The following is a 24818-nucleotide window of genomic DNA, read 5'->3' on the forward strand; positions in this document are numbered from 1 at the left end:
AAGGACATTTCTTTAGTCGGTGCCCAACTCCTCCACAATATAAGCAATGACCCTCATTCTGGCGACGAGCCCTCTCCGTAGGGGTAAGACGCAAAGACCCCAGTTCCATGGGTTCCTCAGCCAGTTTACTGGGTCGTGGAGATGGGGTGGAAGAAACTGAATGAGAAGCCCGCTCCAAACGACGTTCTCGAATGAGACGATCAGCGTCGATTGCTTGTTGGATTGCCACATCTAGAGATGATGGAGATGGTAGAGATAATAGTAGATTTCTGACAGGGTCGGAGAGTCCCAACCGTAACCGGTGGCGAAAGAACAGCATCCCCCCTGTTGGTAAAGGTGGCCCAGAAACGGAACTCTGCAGCAAATTTTTCCGCTGTGCGTCGGCCTTGTTGGAAGTGTTCCAGTTGAGTCTCAGCAGTTCGAGTGCGATCTGGGTCGTCATACAAAACCCCCACAGCATGAAAGAAGGCCTCTACTGAGTCAAATGCGGGATCCCCTGTCTGGAGGTTAAAAGCCCAGCGTTGCTGGTCCTTCCTCAATAGAGATATCACTATGCCGAAACCTTTGTTTGGTATTACCCGATGATACAGGGCGCAGTTCAAAGTATAAGCGACAGGAGTCACGGAAGTTGAGAAACTCCTGCCTATTACCTGAAAAAAACTCAGGTAGGGGTATCTTGGGTTCCACTGGGCGTTCTGCTGAAGTCGGGTGGGGCAAACCCTGGCCTCCCTGGAGGAGGATTTTAAGCTCGTCCCCGACTGTTGCCAGTTGTGCATGGATCTTATTAATATTCACAGCAGAGATGTTTATCCTGTGTTGGACCAAGAGGTTCGCTGCTCCGGTCAATTCCACTAGCTGCTGTTTGATACGATCCATGATAACTGGAAGTTGAGGCTCACTGTTCTCGAATGCTGCAGAACCCCAAGCAACCAGGCAAAGATCTGAACAAACGTGTGCAGTACGCAGCCCTGCAGGGTATTGCGATGTGAGGTCACGGTTACTTAGGCAAATGAGGGTTGCTATGGGTTACTCACAGTTTGTAGGAAGAGCCTGGGCAGGCGTACAGCAGTGATGGAGAGGCTGGCACAGAAGTCCTCTGGGGCACTCTCTGTATATAGGGACCAGGCCTGATGATAGGTGAGGTGCCCGGGATGTTGCAGGTGTTTAATGTGCCTAGGGCAAGGTCCCTTTAAGGTTCGTAACGGTGGCACACCGGTTGATGTTAGTGGTGGGAGTAATAAGTGAGGAACACGTTGTTGTGGTGAACCAAACTTTCTTTACTGGAAAACGGTTAACTTTGTGCAGTCTTTTGTAAGTTCAGTTCCATATAGCAGGATCACATCACAAGCAGGCTTTTACATAAATGGCAGGCAACAATGTTCTTTGCAAGATACTCAGAGGGTTAAACACACTCACAGATCAGGCTGTACCTTCTCCTCAGAAATACTGTACACTGTTCCTCTGAACTCCTGTCTGTCTTTATCCCAAGGCCCGGATGCCCTAATGCTGGCTTTATCCTTGGTAAAAAAAACTTCCTCTCGTATATAGCCTTGCTTTAGGTATATATCCTTCTGCCCTTCAGCTTACTTGTCTAGCTGGTATGCTGGCTCTGCTCTGCTTATGGGAACTTGGCTTCTCAGGAGGCAACTCTTCCCCTGGTGACAAATCTTCTGAGCTAACTCTGACTCAATATCTTCAGGCATCTTGTACAAAAAAAGAGCAAGGATTTAACAAGGTAAAAAAATCTCATTTTATTCAATATAAATCACATGAACATTACAGGTGAGACTCAAAAGGGACAGAACATGGAGACTAGGCCAGCCCTGACTACACACAAATGATGGAGGAGTTCTGATTACACAAAACACAGTAAAGTCAGTTACATGGCCTGGGATATATTTTTTTTTTTTTTCAAGAAAAGATAAAGTACTGAACAAGAACATTTATTTTACAGTTGTGGCAGGGAGGCAGCAGAGGAATGATGAAAAATGCGATATTCAGTTATTTTTAGAAAATATAATCTAAAGGATGACTCTCTTTTATCTTCTATACTTTCATTTTTTTCTGAGAAACCTTGGAAGACTGAGATGAAAGTGAACCAACCAATTGCACAGAATTTTCCAGTTATGTTTAAAGATTTGTGACATTTTTGATCGTAATTATTGGATACTTCCTATTTCAGGAGATGCTGAAGCTTTCCATTATTGATATGATTTTCACAGTGGCCAGTATCCTCCTTATTGACTTCTTTCGCGGCCTGTTTGTAAGGTATTTGAGTGGCTGCTGCTGCTGGGACCTTGAAAGCAAATTTGTGAGTATAAGATGAAATATTTGCTATGTATAGGAATGTTATAAAATCATTCTTAAGGTGAAACTGTCGGGTGATTTTTGCTGCCCTATCTGAGAGCAGCATATGATATATGGGGAGAATGTAAGCTCCTTAATATATAGGTTAATATGGTTAGAAGCAGGGTTTCTGAATAAAGAGTAAATCTGACAGGACTCCTAGGCATTTTAGATGGTTCTCAGCAACCACTTACTTTTAGCAGATGTGTGACACACCGCTGAAATCAACATTTCTGTCCCTACTTTATACTGCCCTCAGTACGGTCAGCATAAAGTTGATGACAGGTTCCCTTTAAAGAGCACACCAAAAGCTTAAAATAACTTCTTTATTAACTTCAACTTTTCTTCATATACAGTCCTGATCAAAAGTTTAAGACCACTTGAAAAATGGCAAAAAATCATATTTAGCATGGCTGGATCTTAACAAGGTTCCAAGTAGAGCTTCAACATGCAACAAGAAGAAATGGGAGTGAGACAAAACATTTATTAAGCATTCAATTTAATGAAAACAACGAATAAACTGAAACAGGCTGTTTTTCAGCTGATCAAAAGTTTAGGACCACACCTCCAAAAAAAAACTAAACCCCCTAAAACAGAAATCCAACTTCCAAACATGAACTCAGTAATGAGTAGCTCCGCCATTATTGTTTATCACTTCAAAAATTTGTTTCAGCATGCTTGATGCAAGCGTTTCCATGAGGTGAGTGGGAACATTTCTCCATCTACTGTCTGGAACTGTTGTCCATTTATGTAAACTTCCCTTGCCATCCATCCCCAAAGGTTCTCAATTGGATTTAGTTTCACTTTCAAAAAGGGAGAGTTTTTTTGCCTTTGCCGTCACAACGTGTGACTACCTGACAGAGAATGACAATGAATCAACATCTTTGCACAGATTTGGCCTTTTAAAGGCATGTGGTCCTAAAATTTTGATCAGCTGAAAAACAGCCTGTTTCAGTTTATTCGTTGTTTTCATTAAATTGAATGCTCAAAAAATGTTTTGTCTCACTCACGCCCCTGCACTTCCTGAAGCTCCATTGTTCCACTGAAGGAAATAGCACCCCAGACCATTATGGCGCCCCCTCCACTGTGGCACGTAGAAAACATCTCAGGTGGGATCTGCTTGTCATGCCAGTAACGTTGGAAACCATCAGGACCATCAAGGTTACATTTTTTCTCATCAGAGAATAAAACTTTCTTCCACCTTTGAATGTCCCATGTTTGGTGCTCTCTTGCAAAGTCCAAACGAGCAGTTCTGTGGCGTTTAAGGAGACGAGGTCTTTGAAGAAGTTTTTTGTTTTTGAAGCCCTTCAGTCTCAGATGCGTCTGATGGTTATGGGGCTGCAGTCAGCACCAGTAAGGGCCTTAATTTGGGTCGAGGATCGTCCAGTGTCTTGACGGACAGCCAATTGGATCCTACGGCTCAGTGCTGATGAACTTTTTTTGGGTCTTCCACTTGACTTTTTTGTTCCATAACCCTCAGGATCATTTAAGAAATTCCAAATGACTGTCTTACTGCGTTCCACCTCAGCAGCGATGGCGCGCTGTGAGAGACCCTGCTTATGCAGTTCAACAACCCGACCACTTTCAAAAAGGGAGAGTTTTTTTGCCTTTGCCGTCACAACGTGTGACTACCTGACAGAAAATGACAATGAATCAACATCTTTGCACAGATTTGGCCTTTTAAAGGCATGTGGTCCTAAAATTTTGATCAGCTGAAAAACAGCCTGTTTCAGTTTATTCGTTGTTTTCATTAAATTGAATGCTCAAAAAATGTTTTGTCTCACTCTCATTTCTTCTTGTTGCATGTTGAAGCTCTACTTGGAACCTTGTTAAGATCCAACAATGTAAAATATGATTTTTTGCCATTTTTCAAGTGGTCTTAAACTTTTGATCAGAACTGTATAACACTGCCACCTCCGCAGAAGATAGTCCATGTACAAACACATGTTGCATAAAGTATCACAAAATGGCGGTATGCATAAGATGGTCGTTTAACTGTTCAATTTTTGTCATTTAACATAAATGGTGGATATACAGTATTTCTCTCTTGAGTATCTGTACTCTCACTCTAAGTTATTTAAGCACTTTATAATCACTCTGAGAGGCATATCTGAGGCTTAACCAATAGTTTGATTTAGTTTGATTTGCTCAGTTTGCACAGTTTGTGCGTAATTCGATTTGGTAGAACTGTAAACAAACATATACAACTAGTCTCAGTATACAGTTCAAATCACAATATTAACAATGCACATCATATAACCATTCTAAATACCTATTTGGCCTCTTGTTCCCATAAAACACAGCTCTGATTGGAAATGTCTTCTCAGCTTCTCTTCTCTGGTCTATACTGACTCCAGAAAGTTCTGCCAGGGGATTTCCCACTCATACTCAGTGTGAGGTTGGCTGTGATTGGTTAAGACTCCTGGGCAGTAACAGTTTAACTCTATGCTTTCTGTTGTTAATTTTGCTGTGTTATTGAGCTTACCTTACATTAATTTACTGAATCTTAAAGGCATATTATCTTTTCTGCTTCTGTGAACACAATATATAACAGTTATATGACATCCAGAAACATGAAGTCACTGTAAATAACTCTCTTTCTGTCTCTAATATAAAAACATAGGAACTGTATAAAAATTTTTGGCAAGTCTAGCTGTATAACATGTAAGTCAAGTTAGCAACCTAGGACAGGTGTTAGCTAGCCAGCTACAGACGGATCCACCATTGAATCTAAATGAAAGACGGCTTCCTAGCTGTCTTACGTTTAGACCATTTTCTATGCCTAAACCAGACGTAGAAAATGGCATGCTTCTAATATAGGCGTATTTCTGGTTAGTAAATGACCCCCTAAGAGTCCAGATAACCTCTCCACACAGGATGATTGATGATTGACAGCCATACAGATACAAGCAGAGCCATCAATCATCTTGTTTGGTCGAAGTAATTAGGACTGTCTCTCCTGTCAGGACCATCTCTACTTTTTACAAAGAAATCCTGCTCCAAATCATATAAACAGATATATTACAGGGCTCAACTTCTCTCATCATAATCTGTTCTCCGATAGGGAAGATGAAATCTCCCAACAGGTTCGCTTTAACGTAAAAGATAAAATCAATTAACACAGGTACAAAATATTTATAAAAAATCTGTAAACTTAAAATGGTGGCTCACTTCAGGCAGGGTTCTGGATTAGGTGCTTCTAGCCCAATATAGAGGAACACCCCCCCTCTAGTAATAAATGTGGCACAAATCAAAATTAGGGCGAGCACTCAACACTTGGACCAAAGTAGCAGTGTGTATAAAATTTTATTAAATCACAATAGTATAACACGTGTATATTTATACCATAAAATCTACAATTAACATATAAAATCTAAAGTTAAAATCTAAAGTTAACATATAATTATGCATTTTAACTTTAGATTTTATATGTTAATTGTAGATTTTATGGTATAAATATACACGTGTTATACTATTGTGATTTAATTACATTTTATACACACTGCTACTTTGGTCCAAGTGTTGAGTGCTCGCCCTAATTTTGATTTGTGCCACAAAATATTTATAGCTATTTAGAAAAAAAGATATTCAAAGATGTAATGATCCGGAATTAGTTAAAATAATTTAAAACAACAATTTCAGTTTTACATTATGCAAACACTGTACAATGTGAAAATGAATGGAGCAGCAGGACACATGCTCAACTTGCCGCTCCATCAGCACAGGGGAATGGGACCATCTCAGGATAGGTGGGGGTTCCAGTGGTCAGACTCCACTGATCAGTTAGTTATCCCCTATGCTGTGGTTACGGAATAACTTGAAAACTTGGTATCACCTGTTTAAAGAGGACCTTTCACTGCAATAAAAAATCTAAACTAAGCATACAGACATGGAGAGCGGCATCCAGGGATCTCCGTGCACTTACTATTATCCCTGGGCGCCGCTCCGTTCTCCCGGTATAGGCTCCGGTATCTTCATATGTTCGGCTTAACTGGGTGGAGCCTGCCGGCGTCTCCTTCTCCCAGGCTGGAGTGCTGGCCAATCGCAGCGCTCAGCTCATAGCCTGAGAGAAAAAAAAAACTCTCAGGCTATGAGCTGAGTGCTGCGATTGGCCAGAGCTACATCCTGGGAGAAGGAGACGCCGGCAGGCTCCACCCAGTTGAGCCGAACATATGAAAATACCGGAGCCTATACCGGGAGAACGGAGCGGCGCCCAGGGATAATAGTAAGTGGAGGGAGATCCCTGGGCGCCACTCTCCATGTCTGTATGCTTAGTTTAGATTTTTTAATTGTAGTGAAAGGTCCTCTTTAAGTGCAAAAGTTGCAAAATGATATATTACCCGGGTGACAGATCATGTAAGTTAGAATATTGGTACACAATAGAGAGTAGTGTTGATCGTGAATATTCTAATAGCAATTTTTTTTTATTCTTTATTTATGTATTTTAAATCAATTTTAACAACAGTACAAAGGGGACAGTGTACTGGGACGCAGCCCAGAATATCGATTCACCGTTCCATATATTTGGGCATGTAGCAGAAAGACATAGAGTAACAAAGCAGGCTTGCTAAACTGGAGAACCATAAAATTAAAGACCAGCTGAACCAGTCCCGTGTGGTCAGGTCTTCACCTGGTACAGTGAAGTCTAGATAAAGTCATGTTCCTAAGAATAGAGAAATGTAACAAGCCCCCTTAGAACCTTTGGGGTACCATATAGGGAGGGGGTAATACAGGATAGTCTTAGGACAGATGGGGGGGGGGCAGAAGAGGAAGAAAGACGTATAGAGGAAGAAAAGAAGAGAGTAGAGTGAAAAAAGAAAAGCGTTGCTGTCGCAATCAGAAATGGCGGTACAACTGCCTCACGAAGTCAACAAGAGCCTGAACTTCTGGGTCTCCTGAAACGCCATCCAACTCCTCCAGGTTTTGTGGAAAGTTTTCTCAGTATTCTTCAGTGTAAGATCCTCCATCCTCATTATTTCCTGAATTTTGTCTATCCACATTGTCATTGTGGGTGTAGAGGTCTCCACAGTATAGGGATACATGCCCTTGCCGCGTTGATCAAATGACGCACCACAGATTTCTTGTAAGTCGCTATAGAGAGGTCGCACTGATGGAGCAGAAAGAAGGCGGGGGCCTTCGGGAGGTCAACCGTGGTAAATTTAGATGTGACCCGCCAGACTCCCTCCCAGAACCTAGTCAAAGCTGGACATTCCCAGAAGATATGCAGTATCGTCCCTCTAGCCTCGCCACAGCGCCAACAGAGGGGGGAGACTGTGGGAAACATCGCGTGTAGTTTGGAAGGTACCCTGTACTACCTAGAGAGTAACTTGAACCCTGCTTCCTGTACGTAATAGCAAATTTTTATCGCAAATATCTGCACTTCTAGAATTTGCAAAGATGTAGAATATAGTGCTATATATTCGTAATCGCAAATATTCTAGATTTTTTTTTCAGCAGCAACCTCCCTTCTTGCTTGTGGGCCAATGAGAAGGCTGCAATGTTTTTGTCTGAGCTTAGCAACATCCCTAGCAGCCAATAGGAAAGTTGCCTACCCCTTACTATATAAGAACCTCCCCAGCAGCCATTTTCTGCAGTTTTTTTGGAGATCTGAGAGAGACAGCAGTGTCATTGCTGTGCTCTGTGCTTTCATCTGGATCCTATTCCTTATCCAATTACATAAGGCTACTTTAACACTCGCGTTAGGTGCGGATCTGTCTGGTATCTGCACAGACGGATCTGCGCCTATAATGCAAACGCTTGTATCTGTTCAGAACGGATCCGTTTGCATTATTATTATTTTTTTTAAAGTCTAAGTCAAAACGGATCCGTCCTGACTTACATTGAAAGTCAATGGGGGACGGATCCGTTTTCAACTGCACCATATTGTGTCAGTGAAAACGGATCTGTCCCCATTGACTTACATTGTAAGTCAGGACGGATCCGTTTTGACTTTTCTTTTCAATGCATTCTGAATGGATAAGGACGGATCCTTATCCATTTAGAATGCATTGGGACTGAACTGATCCATTTTGAACCGTTTGTGAGATCCCTGAAACGGATCTCACAAACAGAATTCAAAACGCCAGTGTGAAAGTAGCCTTAGATAGTTAGTTAGCTTATATACACTCACCTAAAGAATTATTAGGAACACCTGTTCTATTTCTCATTAATGCAATTATCTAGTCAACCAATCACATGGCAGTTGCTTCAATGCATTTAGGGATGTGGTCCTGGTCAAGACAATCTCCTGAACTCCAAACTGAATGTCAGAATGGGAAAGAAAGGTGATTTAAGCAATTTTGAGCATGGCATGGTTGTTGGTGACAGACGGGCCGGTCTGAGTATTTCACAATCTGCTCAGTTACTGGGATTTTCACGCACAACCATTTCTAGGGTTTACAAAGAATGGTGTGAAAAGGGAAAAACATCCAGTATGCGGCAGTCCTGTGGGCAAAAATGCCTTGTGGATGCTGGAGGTCAGAGGAGAATGGGCCGACTGATTCAAGCTGATAGAAGAGCAACATTGACTGAAATAACCACTCGTTACAACCGAGGTATGCAGCAAAGCATTTGTGAAGCCACAACATGCACAACCTTGAGGCGGATGGGCTACAACAGCAGAAGACCCCACCGGGTACCACTCATCTCCACTACAAATAGGAAAAAGAGGCTACAATTTACACGAGCTCACCAAAATTGGACTGTTGAAGACTGGAAAAATGTTGCCTGGTCTGATGAGTCTCGATTTCTGTTGAGACATTCAAATGGTAGAGTCCGAATTTGGCGTAAACAGAATGAGAATATGTATCCATCCTCTGATGGCTACTTCCAGCAGGATAATGCACCATGTCACAAAGCTTGAATCATTTCAAATTGGTTTCTTGAACATGACAATGAGTTCACTGTACTAAAATGGCCCCCACAGTCACCAGATCTCAACCCAATAGAGCATCTTTGGGATGTGGTGGAACGGGAGCTTCGTGCCCTGGATGTGCATCCCTCAAATCTCCATCAACTGCAAGAAGCTATCCTATCAATATGGGCCAACATTTCTAAAGAATGCTATCAGCACCTTGTTGAATCAATGCCACGTAGAATTAAGGCAGTTCTGAAGGCAAAAGGGGGTCCAACACCGTATTAGTATGGTGTTCCTAATAATTCTTTAGGTGAGTGTATATAATACAGACAGTTAGTGGGAGATAGTCAGTGTAGGTTAGATAGTAATTTGGTGTAGTTGATAGGTTCCAGTGCAGGGTGTTAGGTAGTGTGATAGGAATTACTGTTTCTCTGCTGTCCATACATACATGCTACAGACATAGTGCTGTGATGTCACAACAATACTTAGTGCACCAATCAGTAATATCTGATAAAATGTGAATTTGCATGTATTGCGCAAAAAATATGTGCATCATTAGTGCCGATTTATGCAATCGCGAAAATAATGACTGGAGATCGCGAATGCTAGAATTCGCAAATTTATTTAGAATATTATGCGGAAAAAAATTGAAATATCGTATAAACGAGTCTTGCTTATGTCGCTCATCACTATTAGAGAGACCACTAACAGCTTTAGGCTCCATTTACACGTCCGCAAAATGGGTCCGCATCCGTTCCGCAATTTTGCGGAACGGGTGCGGACCCATTCATTTTCTATGGGGACGGAATGGATGCGGACAGCACACAGTGTGCTGTCCGCATCCGCATTTGCGGTGCGCGGCCCCGATCTTTGGGTCCGCAGCTCCGCAAAAAGATAGAGCATGTCCTATTATTGTCCGCAGCTTGCAGACAAGAATAGGCATTTCTATGGGGGTGCCGGGCTGGCGTGTTGTGGACCCGCAATTTGCGGGTCCGCAACACACCACGGACGTGTGAATGCAGCCTTATGTGGAAGCCTTCACTACTATCCAGTGCATGCATTATGTGACTAGGGTATATTGGTATCTCTCATAGGCAATAAGGTTTGAGTCATACTGTCATGTGTTCTCCATAATTGTTTAATATGTGTAGAGATGATGCTCTGTGGAGGGATCATTTCTCCATATCTGTCCTTGCTGTTGAGTATGGATAGCTATTAGGATATATTATATTTGGATGTTTACCAAGAGAACGAGATATAATTTGATTTCCCTGTTTTGTGGTTTGGATTTAACCCTCTCTGCAGCATCTGACCCGTGTTTGTTCAAAGCATCCATGTATTCATTTTTAATCTGAAAAAAATGATAATGAGTAATGACTATTACAGTTATTTATAATTGATATTAATGTGTTACCATGTATTTAGCCAGAATATGGAGAATTCAAAATAGCTGAGAATGTTCTGCATCTGGTCTACAATCAAGGAATGATTTGGTATGTATAATGGTCTAATCAGAAAGATTTTCACTAGAGATGACCGAAGTATTGTAAAATTAGATGTGGCTGCTTAGCCGAATTCTATAAACAAATTTCCTCTGTGGCAAATTTCTTTGTAAGTAGTGGGTGCAATGACAGGGATTGCGCCGCCCCCCCCCCCCCCCCCCCCCCCCCTGTCATTGTAGCCCTCAGGTGCGGTGTTCATGCATGATCGAGGCATCTGATAGCAAAAAAATCATACTTACCTGCTCCATTTGCTTGTAACGGGCCAGCCGCCATCTTGCTTGAAGGTCTATTGCAAAATATCGCATGGCCCAAGATGACGCCATCACGGCGGCCGGCGTGGTGATGTCATACATCATCGCGCACAGAATTTTGGCCGAGATCTTCAAGCAAGATGGCGGCTGGCCCGTCGCAAGCGAATGGAGCAGGTAAGTATGATTTTTTTTGTTTTTTGCACATTTTCAAGTTAAATCAATTCGCTTCCACGAAGCACGAAGAAAATTCGGATTCGCGGCAAATCTAATTTATCCTGAAATTCGGATCGAAGTTCACACAGTGGACTTTGATCAACACTAATTTTCACAATTTGTGTGTATTAGGCTTTGCTTTACTGATATGGTGCTACATTACTCTGCACGCCAGCATACATTTGTGGTCAGTTTTCCTAGGTGCTGTTAGAGCCCACGTAACAATGAAAGCTGCCTTGCCCCATATACAGAGACAGGACTACAGGACCTGCTATATAATACAACAAAGAATCTGGTAAATACCCTCTATAGCCATATACTATCCATTTCATACATAATAGCAGCCAAATGCCCTCCATTTAAAGTTTCATCCACATGCCCCACAATACCACATGCCCCCTTATACAAAGAGCCTGCTACAGCTTAAGGCCTCATGCACACGACCGTAGTGTGCATCCGCGGCCGTTGTTCCGTTTTCAGTTTTTTTTCGCAGACCCATTGACTTTTAATGGGTCCGTGGAAAAATCGGAAAATGCACCGTTTGGCTTCCGCTTCCGTGATCTGTTTTTCCAGTCCGTGAAAAAAATATGACCTGTCCTATTTTTTTCAAGTCAATGGGTCCGTGAAAAAATCACGGATGCACACAAGATAGTCATCCGCGTCCGTGATCCGTGTCCGTTTTTCCTATAATTTTCAATGGAAACTTGACTTCGTTTTTTCTTTTCACTTTTCATGTCCGTGGATCCTCCAAAAATCAAGGAAGACCCACGGAAAAAAAACGGTCGTGTGCATGAGGCCTTACATATATAAAGTGCCTGCCACATAAGGGTACTTTCACACTTGCGTTTTTCTTTTCCGGCATAGAATTCCGTCCTAGGGGCTCAATACCGGAAAAGAACTGATCAGTTATATCCCCATGCATTATAAATGGAGAGCAATCCGTTCAGGATGCATCAGGATGTCTTCAGTACATTCTTTTTGACTGATCAGGACAAAGATAAAACCGCAGCATGCTACGGTTTTATCTCCGGCCAAAAAAACTGAAGACTTGCTTGAATGCCGGATGTGAAAAAAGTAAATGCCGGATCAGTTTTTCCGGATGACACCGGAAAGACGGATCCGGCATTTCAATGCATTTTTCTGACTGATCAGGCATTTTTAAGACAGTCTTACAAATGCCATCAGTTGGCATACGTTTTGCCGGATCTGCTTGCGGCGACGGAACTGCCCGCCGGATCACTCTGCCGCAAGTGTGAAAGTAGCCTAAGGCTCAATTCACACCTGAGCGTTCTGAAAGGAGCGCTCTGTATGCGCGATTGTACGGACGTTTACAAGCGCGCATACAGAGACAAGTGTGCACACAGTGTCGCGCGTTCCCGAAAGTCTATGTACGGGAACGCGCGACAAGCGCCCAAAAAAACGCTCCTGTACTTGTGTGAGCGTCGGGCGTTTTACAGCGCGATCGTACGCGCTGTAAAACGCCCAGGTGAGAACCATTCCCATAGGGAAGCATTGGTTTCTCCTTGTTGAGCGTTTTACAGCGCGTAGGAACGCGCTGTAAAACGCTCAGGTGTGAATTGAGCCTAACTCCCATGTGGGTTACTCATGCCCTCTGGTTCCATTCTCCCTGGTTCTGCAATACCAGACATAACCCATAGACAAGCGTGGCATTGCTTCTGAAAGAAAAGGCAGTCTGCTCAGGCCTATTGTGAAGTCACAATAGGCACAATAGTGTGTCTGCATTTTTAGGGTACAGTCAATGATGGACATGTCACAAAAGTGTGTTTATCTATAGACTGCACTCTGTTGGTGATGTCACAATAGTATGTGACACTATTGTCCTGCCATCACAATAATGACTGTGTATGTAAAATGTGGGTTCTCATGATGGTGTCACAATATGTGTATTTAGATGCAGCTCTGTGATCATGTGGCAATTGAGTTTACATATATTTATAGGCTGTGTTCTGTTGTAATGATATACCAATAGTTTGAAGTTTATCAATGGGCAGAGCTCAATCCTGATGACCTCACAGTACTCCCACTATTAATGTGAGCACTCCTAGATTTTTACATAAATTGTGCCAATAATTGGCGTAATTTGGTTAGATAAAAAATATTAAAGATGGCTCACTTGTTGAATGCTGGATGTTGTTGAATTTATAAAATATAGTCCGAGAACTCACTAATCTGGTGCCAACAGAATAAAATGAAATACTATAAATTGTAAATAGTGAGTATCTCCAGGAGTATATAAAACATATTAAATAGATTGATCAGGAACAAATATCAAATACAAATATCTGTATGTTTTATTTGCATTTGATATTTGCTCCCGATCAATAAATATACGGTAATATTCGTAATATACTCTTGGAGGTACTCACTATTTATAAATGGCGTAACTTGGCCCATCTATGGCTAGAAAAACTTTCAGCATATATTTTTAAAAGGAGGAGTGGGTTACTGGAACATGGGTGTGGCTTGACAGGAAATGGGGCGTGGCCAAATATGTACCAAGTTGCACCACAATTCTGGCGTAAAATTCTGTCTCAAAGTAAGCCAACCAATAATTGGTATACAGTTAGACAAAAGTGTCTATCCCTGCACCCCATCCATCATCGAGCCTGAGCCGATAAATGTGGTGCAAGCCTAGACAGCCTGTCTAAGTTGATGCCATCCACAGGCTTAGTAAATCTGCCCCATTGTCTGTGTGTATTTCTAGACTGTACTCTGCTGGTATAATGTCACAATAAGGCCTCATGCACACGACAGTATTTTTTCACGGTCCGCAAAACGGTTTCCGTTGTTCCGTGATCCGTGTCCGTTTTTTTTTTCCGTGTGTCCTCCTTGATTTTTGGAGGATCACCAGACAAGAAAAGTGAAAAAAAAATCTAAGTCAAGTTTGCCTTGAAAATGATAAGAAAAAAATGGACACGGATCACGGACCGGATGACAATCTTGTGTGCCTCCGTGTTTTTTCACGGACCCATTGACTTGAATGGGTCCACGAACCGTTGTCCGTCAAAAAAATAGGACAGGTCCGATTTTTTGACGGACTGGAAACACGGATCACGGACGCGGATGACAAACGGTGCATTTTCCGAGTTTTCCATGGACCCATTGAAAGTCAATGGGTCCGCAGAAAATCACGGAAAACGGAACAACAGACACGGATGCACACAATGGTCGTGTGCATGAGGCCTAATGTTTATATTTATAGGTAACTCTGTATTGTAGTGAAGGATGTCACTATCCATCCTGATTGCAGAGTTGTTGTCCTGCTGGGAAATCCATTTTATATAGAAATTAAGGTGTACCTGTCTTTTAAAAAAAAATTAAGGCCTTTATGTAGCGCTTCTCACTACAGCTGAAACTCGAAAATTTTTAATATCGTGCAAAGTTTATTTCAGTAATGCAACTTAAAAGATGAAACTAATATATGAGATAGACTCATTACATGCAAAGCGAGATATTTCAAGCCTTTATTTGTTATAATTTGGATGATTATGGTTTACAGCTTATGAAAACCCCAAAGTCACAATTTTGAGGTACCCTTTGCTTAGGGGGTATGGATTAATTAGCTGACTAGAGTGTGACACTTTGAGCCTAGAATATTGAACTTTTTCACAATATTCTAATTTTAAGATGCATTAATGCAATTCCTTTTAATTTGCATTAGTGAAATAAATGGACTTTTGCACGATATTCAAATTTTTCAAGTTTCACCTGTAGAATCCGTAATCCATAGCCATGTACAATATGCCTTGCATCACGCACAGAACTGACAAGGGCAGACATTTCTGCTCCTGCCTATACCTGCTACACTGACAAGTCTGCATAGCACATCTGTAATGGATGCTCGGTGCCAATGCCCTATGCTAGTTTATGAGAATTACACTAAGTTCCTATGGAACCCTGCCACAGACAGGCTCTTCATAGGAACTAATGTGCAGCAGCCTTCTGTCACACAGGAGTACAGGGGCTGCTGCACACACACTCCAGCTTCCCCGATCTCCGCCAGGGAGAGCCGGAACACACCCTGAAGCACACACTTCCGGGTTTTTGTGCCTCCAGATGCCGTGGTCACGTTAACGCCAGTCCTGGACATGAGTCCAGCAGCTATGGAGCCCTCTGCACATGCAAGCGGGTGCCATATTTAAAGTCCCGACCGCCGGCGTATGTATACGTAAGGCGGTTGGGAACTGGTTCATAGGTTCATGCCGTGATAAAGGCTTCTGACTTCTGTGAGCTTCTTATCTTTTGTTTCTAGTGCTATTTACCTATATAATAATTTTATGTAGAAACTCAAAAAAATCCAGCAGGGGTCTCAGACAAAGCATATATACATGTATGCACAAAGACATGAACAATGTGGCTTTAATGGTAACCTGTCAATAGCAGGAGTAGCTGATCAGATTGATATATAGTTTTATGGAAAAGATTCAATAGAACTTGTAATTTATTGCATCAAATTGCTGCTCATCCTACTGTGGTCGGCCCTATCAGTGACTGACAGCCTTCCCTCTATTCCTGTGCATACAGAGATAACTGTCAGTCCACTGGACTCCTAAGCATAGAAATGGTAGAGATCTAGATCAATAAATTACAAGTTTTACTAACTCTTTCTCCCTAAAACTACAGTACATATCAATCTGCTCTGCTCTTCCTGCTCTATAACCCGCTGCCTGCAGATCCGACTGCATTCATTGCGACAGCTTCTGTCACACTCGTGTGTGGGAGGAAAACACCACACTGAGCATAGGAGGGAAAGGGGATACCGGAATAAGGCCTGGAAACTAGGGAAGTAAGATGGACACCTCCTAGAGAAAACCCTAACTCCAGCCCTGACAGACTACCAGTATGAACAGGCCCCAAAGGTAGGCAAGTTCATACACCGTATACCTAGAATCCTATCTCACCCTATAGGACCCTGGAACTAATGTCAGGACTGAGTCTACCTGTTCCTCCAAAGGAAGGACGAACAGGAGTCTCCCTCAGGCCTAATGACAAACAACAGGGAAAGGCAACACACACATATATATAAACAAAATACAAAAGGGAAAGGAAACACTTATCTTCAATGAAGCTTTGGTAGCACAAGGAACTCAGCTGAGAACCAAACACAAGCTAACAAGTCCAACAGAAGCTATAAACCGCAAAGCATAGTGGGAGAAACAACAATAGAGAAGGTTAAATGACCACCATAGCCACACCTGGGGAAAGATGGTGACAAGCACCAGAAACAACACAGACGCCATTTGATTCAAAAGGAAAACATGTCAGATCAAACCACGTGTTGCCAGTGTCACAGATCTCCTGCCACCTGTCGCGGGAACGTCCGTATGTCTCGGTATGTCTGTGACAGCTTCCTTTCGGAGAAATGATTTGGGCATTGATAAGTGTGTATATTCATAATAGTAAAAGTTTTTTTTGTTGTTTGTAAACTTATATAGAGCTTTTTTTTTTTTTTTTTTTTAGGATGGGAGCATTTTTTTCACCGTGCTTGCCGGCTTTCAACGTTTTCAAATTGATAGGCCTGATGTATTTAAGAAGCTGGGCAGTGCTGACATGCAATGTTCCACATCAGCAGGTTTTCCGAGCTTCAAGGTCAGTAGTAAGTAGCTCATAAGAGGCAGAGGCACAATATTTCAGCTCACCACTACATTATAAAGATAAATGAAGTCCATAGCCTAGGACGCCATACTAGCAATGTATTACTCCTAATATCTACCAGTTAACAGTGAATCTACACTAGAATAAGTTTCAAGGCTACATTTTGTGAAGCTGAGAACATACTAATAAATTGTAAATCTGCTATAATCGTATGATTCTTGGTCTTAGGCTACTTTCACACTGCCGTTCAGAGCGGGTCCGTCTGATGTCTGCTCAGACGGATCCGCTCCTATAATGCAGACGTTTGTATCCGTTCAGAACGGATCCGTCTGCATTATAGTTTAAAAAAAATTCTAAGTGTGAAAGTAGTTCAGACGGATCCGTCCAGACTTTACATTGAAAGTCATTGGGGGACGGATTCGTTTGAAGATTGAGCCATATTGTGTCATCTTCAAACAGATCCATCCCCATTGACTTACATTGTAAGTCTGGACGGATCCGTTTGCCTCCGCACGGCCAGGCGGACACCTGAACGCTGCAAGCTGCGTTCAGGTGTCCGCTTGCTGAGCGGAGCGGAGGCTGAACGCTGCCAGACTGATGCATTCTGAGCGGATCCGCGTCCACTGAGAATGCATTAGGGCTGGACGGATGCGTTCGGGGCCGCTTGTGAGACCCTTCAAACGGAGCTCACAAGCGGAGCCCCGAACGCTAGTGTGAAAGTAGCCTTAGGTATAAATGTTTAAGACAAACCATGGTCCTCGCAGAGTTTAGTAGCTCAGATGTAACTGACCATGTAGCAGTTCTTTCTGAATGTTTTTACTAATCTGCTTATAACAAATGCATCAACCTCAACATCATGGTAAAACACAATTAGGGTCCATTCACACGTCCGTGTGTGTTTTGCAGACCGCACATCGCTGGCACTTAATAGAAAATGCCTATTCTTGTCCGCAATTGCGGACAAGAATAGGACATGTTCTATTTTTTGCGGAACGGAAGTGCGGATGCGGACAACACACTTGTGTGCTGTCCGAATCTTTTACGGCCCCATTGAAAATGAATGGGTCCGGATCCGTTCCGCAACGTTGCAGAACGGATCTGGATCCATTTTGTGGACATGTGAATGGACCCTAATACTGCCTCTGAATGCCCGATATACGAGCAGTCCAGATCAAGCATGCTGAAAGATCTGGATTTGCCGGCGGCATATCACACTGTCTAATAGAGATCTGCCGCCGGCACTCCACTGTCCTGCATGGGGACAAGTGATGGCATAGCGATTGCTCCTCCCCGTGTTGCGGAGGAGATCGCTGCATGTAATAGCGCGGTGTCCTCTGCTAGTTATCTGCCGAATGCCAGAAGTGAACGCTTCCCTCCCGACAAACGCTAGTAGCATGGGGGTGTCTAATACATCCTTAAAGTCATAGACCTCTGTGAATGAGTGTACTGTATCCAATCTACTTGTACAGGATGAGATAAATATGACACAGAACATTTTCCAATCTTTTCTTACAGGTCTAACAACTTCTACCTGGCTATGCTCCTCTTCATGCTTTTCCTGTGCATGCTGCCGACAGTTTTTGCTATAGTAAGGTATAAGCCATCCATAAACTGTGGACCATTCAGGTAAGTCATCAGCAAAATCTTGACCACTCATTAAAAGCACACAAACTGCTAAAAAAAAGTTTTTTCCCCTATTGCATATTTGTTGCGATGAATGGTTTCTGAACTTCCTAGAATGTGAACCAGATGGGGTGTGTCCCACTGTAGCAGTAGATGGCGGTGAAAGGGATGCAGGGCCGTGCTTTACTAACCGCCACATCACTTTTATCTAATTGTAGAGCAGAGCTTCTTCTCACCTGTATAGTGGGACACAACCCGGATGCTGGAGGCCATTATAATGAATTCCCAGAGAACCTCTTTAATCAAAACATAAAATTGGTTACTACCGCAAAATTGCCAAAGGGTTCAAAATCCACTTTAAACGTAATAAATAGTGTTGATCGCGAATATTCTAATCGCAAATTTTTATCGCGAATATTGGAACTTCGAGAATTTGCGAATATCTAGAATATAGTGCTATATCTAGTAATCGCAAATATTCTAGATTTTCTTTCATCAGTACCCATGATCCCTCACTGCTTCTTGCTTGTGGGCCAATGAGAAGGCTGCTATATCTGCAAATTTTTTGTGTGAATTTTCCGATTGCCGATTTTCAAAATCAAGAAAATAATGACTGGAGATCACGAATTCTCGAATATATGACGAATATTCGCAAAATATTGCGAATTCGAATATTGCCCCTTCGGCTCATCACTGAGAAGGTTTAGTATTTTCTAGAATATTCATGAATTTACTTAGAGCCAATCTATCACCAATTGTTGCCGCCCTAAGGGCTGCATAAACAAACCCTCTTAGTAAAAAACTGGGTCACTTAAAAGGCTTGGCCACTTTCTGGTTATTGTTGACCAATGTGTATATAAGATATTTATATGACACTAATATAGGCTTTGTTGAAATTCTGCATAATTTTCTGTATTTCATACACGTCTTTTGTGCTGTCCACACAGAGGTCTTGTCCAAAAGATGGCTGCTGATGGAAGGTCATGTGACCAAATCACTTCCATGTGATGTCTCCTCCATTCAAATACACTGCACCAGCGCTAAACAAGTGCAGATGGCAGGAGCAGTGTATCTGAATGGAGGAGACATCACATGGAGGTGATTTGCCTTTCAGCAGCCATTTTATGGACAAGACCTCTGTGTGGACAGCACAAAAGACTTTGTGGACCTTATAAAATAAAGAAAATGGAGGAGAATTTCAACAAAGGCTTTATTAGTAAGTGTTGTATAATTATCTTATATACAAATTGGTCAACAATAACCAGAAAGTGGCCGACCCCTTTAAAACCTTCACACTTCAGTTATTTGGTGAGTGATCAGTGATTGTGAGCCAAAACCAGGAGCGGCTCTAAGCACAGAGCAGGAGCAGATCTTTCCCTTATACCTGATCTCTGTGTCGGCTTCATTACTGGCTTTGGTTCACAATCACTGATGGAAATCAATGAAGTGTGAACACTGCTTTACTTTGTTGTGGAAATTTTACTATGCGGACATTTTATCTTAGGATGTGTGTGTGTTTTTATAGATTGTCACCTGTCTCCTTGTGTCTGATTTAGCCAAAGAGTGCTCTAGCAGAGGGTACTTTGGCTTTATCGGGACCAGTGGTAAAACCGTCAGTATGAAAACCTTCTCATGGGCTTGGAGACATATCTGCTTTTAAGACATGCATATCTGCCTTGTCGGTATACTAGTACCGTATACTGACAATAGCCGTAGCAATGTCTCGCAGATAATTTCAAGCCTATAGGAACCAGTAGAATGATCTTTATTAGATACTGATCACCTTTTGAGCAGTATTGAATGAGGTCCATGCTGACAGTGATGGGGGGTGGGCGGCCACCTGGCTGATCAGACAATGGACATGACTCATCCTTCCTTATACAGGGTTGGGGTGTGTGCATTGTCTGCCCAGCCACATTGATTGCCCCGCCCTGTCCTTTGACATCACTTCCTGCATGTTATCACTTCCTGTGTCTTTGTCTTGGGCCAGCCCCTTTTACACCTTTTGTTAGTAAATAAAAGTACAGGCTGGGCAGGGAGAAGGCGGAGTTGCTCAGAATTTTCAATCAAGATGGTAACACCTGGGTCTGTCTCTGACTGGGGCTAGGGAAGAGAGTTTCACCTTTTTCCTTACACAAACTTTGATGCGAGCAGATTACAACTATTAATATTTTCTACAACAGATGGCAAGCCAGGTAGGAACGGATTACAACTATTAATATTTTCTACAACAACTTGAACTGACCCAAACAAGATTTTAACAAATCGGCCGAGTCCATTAGAGCATTTTGCTAAGGTGATCTGTCACCTGTTTTTATTGCCCTTAGGGTAGGAAAAAAAAAAATAATCATAGCTTCCCTATAAGCCGACTGGCCATCAGTGTTGGTAAACCAGGAAACACGTGCTGTGAGTAAGACTGCAGGTTACACTAGCGGTCATGTCATTGCTTGCGGTGGATTTTTTTTCATTTCAACAAAGCCAATATTCACATTTACAACTGTACTGAATTCAACTACTTTTTCAAACTAAGACTAACAACATGCATGAAATATATTTGTGACACGTATTAAACATATATAAAAAAAAAAACTATTTTATTTTATTATTATTATTTTTGATGCCATGGGGCATTAATGGATGCTGTAACAGAGCTTTGACTCAGTAATATATTTTTTTATGTGCATTACATATAAATTAGATATCAAGGGGTAAAATAATACTTTCTTCTGTATAAATGAGCCCATGCTTCTTACTTTCTTTTCCATTGGAGACATTCGTCATGTAGGTAAAGCTCTGTAACAATTATCCCAACAGTGGACAAGAGAAGATTTATGACATCATTTCAGAAACCATTGAAACAGATTTCCCAGCTTGGTTCAACAAGGTCATGAGCTATGTCAGTAGCCCGGTCGTGGTGGTTCCAGCTCTGCTCCTTCTCTTGTAAGTGATCTATGGACCATGATAGTAATGATGATAACCATTGTTCAAAAATAGTTTATAAAACAATATTTGACCATGATTTATATTGCATATAGCTAAAAAGGCATGGTGAAATTATAAAATGTCACTGCCTGGGTGAGCAAATAGCTACCATTGAAACCCTATTAATAAACTGCTGTGAAGAGATAACATGACATGACATGATGGGTGGAGGTGGCTTCAGCATCTACAATAGTCTTGTCCTCCTAGCATTTGCTCCCTTTACTTCTAGCATTAACTCCAAATACAGAGGTTTCATAGCATTATAGACATCTTCTCCTTTCAGATGTTCTTTAGAATTTAGTATGTACTATAGATGCAGTCACATTGACTGCACCCCCTATCCAAGCCATTGAATGCAGTGTGAGTGATAGTCAATTTAAACCAAAGCACGTTTAGGGTGAATACCCACATACTGGAAATCCTGCAAATTTCTCATGTGGATTTACATATGGAAAATCGGAAGTGGGTTACTGTACTACGTGTAGCTATGTAAAGGAGATTTTAACAAATCTTATCCACATGAAGTGGAAATTTTTCACACAAAAATTGGCCTGCAGTGCAGATTTATGAATCTGGGGCATGTCAATTTCTATTTCTGATTGGCCTTAGATTTGTTGTGGACTTTTCCTCTTGAGGTCACTTGTGAAATGAAAATCTGCAACCAAACCCAATTGTTGCAAACTCCTTGGTCCTCCAGCTGGTCTCAGTTTACTGGTCATTTCCAATGAGATGTTGTGTCGACACGTGACCACTGCAGAGAATCATGGGCTTTAGAGGTCTGGAGCTGGAAGTACAGGGACTGGCTGGGGGACCAGTGAAGCCTCGGCATGGGAGCAGCAGAAGGTGAGAACACCATTTTTATTTTTCAGGTTAGCTGTTAAAATATGTTGTAGAAAATCCCCATCACAGTTCACAGCAAATAAGCATGATTTGGTGTAGATTTTATGGCAGATTTCCCTGCAGAATGAGGGTCAGATTTTCAGCAGAATTATCCATAGTAAATTTGACCCATCTGAAATTAGCATTAATTGGGTTTCAGATTTTTTTTTACCGATAACCTATTCTCATGATAGGTCATCAATATCTGATCATGGGGGTACGACACCCGGAACCCCTGCCGATCAGCTGTTTGAGAAGGCACCGGAGCTCGCATAAGTGCCATGTGATGTCACGTTTATCGGTCGCATGGCCTAGGTACAGCTCAGCCCCATTGAAGTGAATACCAAGCACAACCGCTGTACAATAGTGCCAAGAGTTTATTGGGCATGGAAATAGGCGCAGTTAAATCTTATTGCATATATACCCTATACTGGCTAACTAATGTGTATCTAATGGCCCTGTGACAGGCAGATGTCGGAATGTTTGCCGTGAGAAGGGTGACCCCTATAAAGTTTTTCACCAAAATGGCTGTTCAGGGAGATAAGCAAAGAGTAGCAGTGCACCATGTCTAATTGCTGTAGCGGTGGCCACTATTAAACTAGGCCATTAAATGGTGACTGGTGGAAGTTGAATCCTGGGACTCCCAGTGTCTTCAGGCACAGCAGCTCATCTATATGTACACTTGTGACTAGTATTGCAATTCAGCCCTGTTCACTGGATCTGAGTTTATCAAGGCATAGCAGAATAACTGAAACTAATAGGCAGAAGAGGCATGGCCGCACAGATGACAAGTTACTGTGTCTGAATAAATAAGGTGGCATGGTACCTCCATACTGACGATTGGCAGAAGTCACAAAATCTCACAGTCAAATGTGGATCAATCAGAAGATATTGTAATTATGCATTATGTTTAATGATACAATCTGTTAAAAATGGATCCATTATTATTATCCAGCCTAAAGTGAACAATAAGTGCTAGTTCCTGTGTTAAAGTGAATATGGCGCTAGGTCAGAAGCCTTTTGATTGAATTCCCTTTCAGTAATGGCCGACTACATTGTCCAGGAAATAACTTCACAATCAAAGAGGTTGTCCAACCCCAAAAAGTGTGGAAAAGGAAGAAACACACTCACCTATTCAAAACTGCTGTGTTCCAGTGATGGCGGTCATGTGCAGCTTGGACATGCATCACCACTGAGGCCAATGAATGACTCCAGTCTGTCGGGGACAACCCTCAGCGCTGAAAAAGCGTGAGTGAGTTTCTTTCTTTCCCACAGTTTCCCAGTGTTCACTCATTTTTGGGGAGGTCAAATTATAGATTAGGTATAAAGTGTTTATTCAACTGGAAGATAATATAGTAGATTTCAGTGGCTCATCTGACACAAAACCATGGAACAGGTGCACACTCCAACAGCAACAGCCAATGCTAATGAGGATTGCAATGAAGAGAATATACAGTCCTGATCAAAAGTTTAAGACCACTTGAAAAATGGCAAAAAATCTTATTTTGCATGGCTGGATCTTAACAAGGTTCCAAGTAGAGCTTCAACATGCAACAAGAAGAAATGGGAGTGAGACAAAACATTTTTTGAGAATTCAATTTAATGAAAACAACAAATAAACTGAAACAGGCTGTTTTTCAGCTGATCAAAAGTTTAGGACCACACCTCCAAAAAAAAAACTAAACCCCCCCCCCCCCCCCCCCCCCAAAACAGAAATCCAACTTCCAAACATGAACTCAGTAATGAGTAGCTCCGCCGTTATTGTTTATCACTTCAAAAATTCGTTTCGGCATGCTTGATGCAAGCGTTTCCATGAGGTGAGTGGAACATTTCTCCAAGTGGTGAAGACGGCCGCACAAAGGCCATCTACTGTCTGGAACTGTTGTCCATTTATGTAAACTTCCCTTGCCATCCATCCTCAAAGATTCTCAATTGGATTTAGATCAGGGGAACACGCAGGATGGGCCAAAAGAGTGTTGTTATTCTCCTGGAAGAAGTCCCTTGTAATGCGGGCATTGTGTATTGTCCATTGTTTCACTGAAGGAAAAAGCACCCCAGACCATTATGGCGCGCCCTCCACTGTGGCACGTAGAAAACATCTCAGGTGGGATCTGCTTGTCATGCCAGTAACGTTGGAAACCATCAGGACCATCAAGGTTAAATTTTTTCTCATCAGAGAATAAAACTTTCTTCCACCTTTGAATGTCCCATGTTTGGTGCTCTCTTGCAAAGTCCAAACGAGCAGTTCTGTGGCGTTCAAGGAGACAAGGTCTTTGAAGACGTTTTTTGTTTTTGAAGCCCTTCAGTCTCAGATGCCGTCTGATGGTTATGGGGCTGCAGTCAGCACCAGTAAGGGCCTTAATTTGGGTCGAGGATCGTCCAGTGTCTTGACGGACAGCCAATTGGATCCTCCGGCTCAGTGCTGATGAAATTTTTTTGGGTCTTCCACTTGACCTTTTTGTTCCATAACCCTCAGGATCATTTAAGAAATTCCAAATGACTGTCTTACTGCGTCCCACCTCAGCAGCGATGGCGCGCTGTGAGACACCC

The 24818-nt window shown here is 42.2% G+C and overlaps 1 protein-coding gene across 1 annotated transcript in view; it reads left to right on the plus strand.

Annotated features, from left to right (window-relative positions):
* TMC3 (transmembrane channel like 3) overlaps positions 1-24818 on the plus strand; it is a 106331-nt gene that overhangs the window by 67589 nt on the left and 13924 nt on the right. Inside the window, exons 15-19 of the mRNA XM_040415252.1 lie at positions 2183-2311; positions 10628-10695; positions 16650-16778; positions 18300-18410; positions 21222-21347. Coding sequence (XP_040271186.1) covers positions 2183-2311; positions 10628-10695; positions 16650-16778; positions 18300-18410; positions 21222-21347 — 563 coding nt within the window. The remainder of the gene's footprint in view (positions 1-2182; positions 2312-10627; positions 10696-16649; positions 16779-18299; positions 18411-21221; positions 21348-24818) is intronic.

This window comes from Bufo bufo, chromosome 1 (assembly GCF_905171765.1).
Source record: "Bufo bufo chromosome 1, aBufBuf1.1, whole genome shotgun sequence".
NCBI lineage: Eukaryota > Metazoa > Chordata > Amphibia > Anura > Bufonidae > Bufo > Bufo bufo.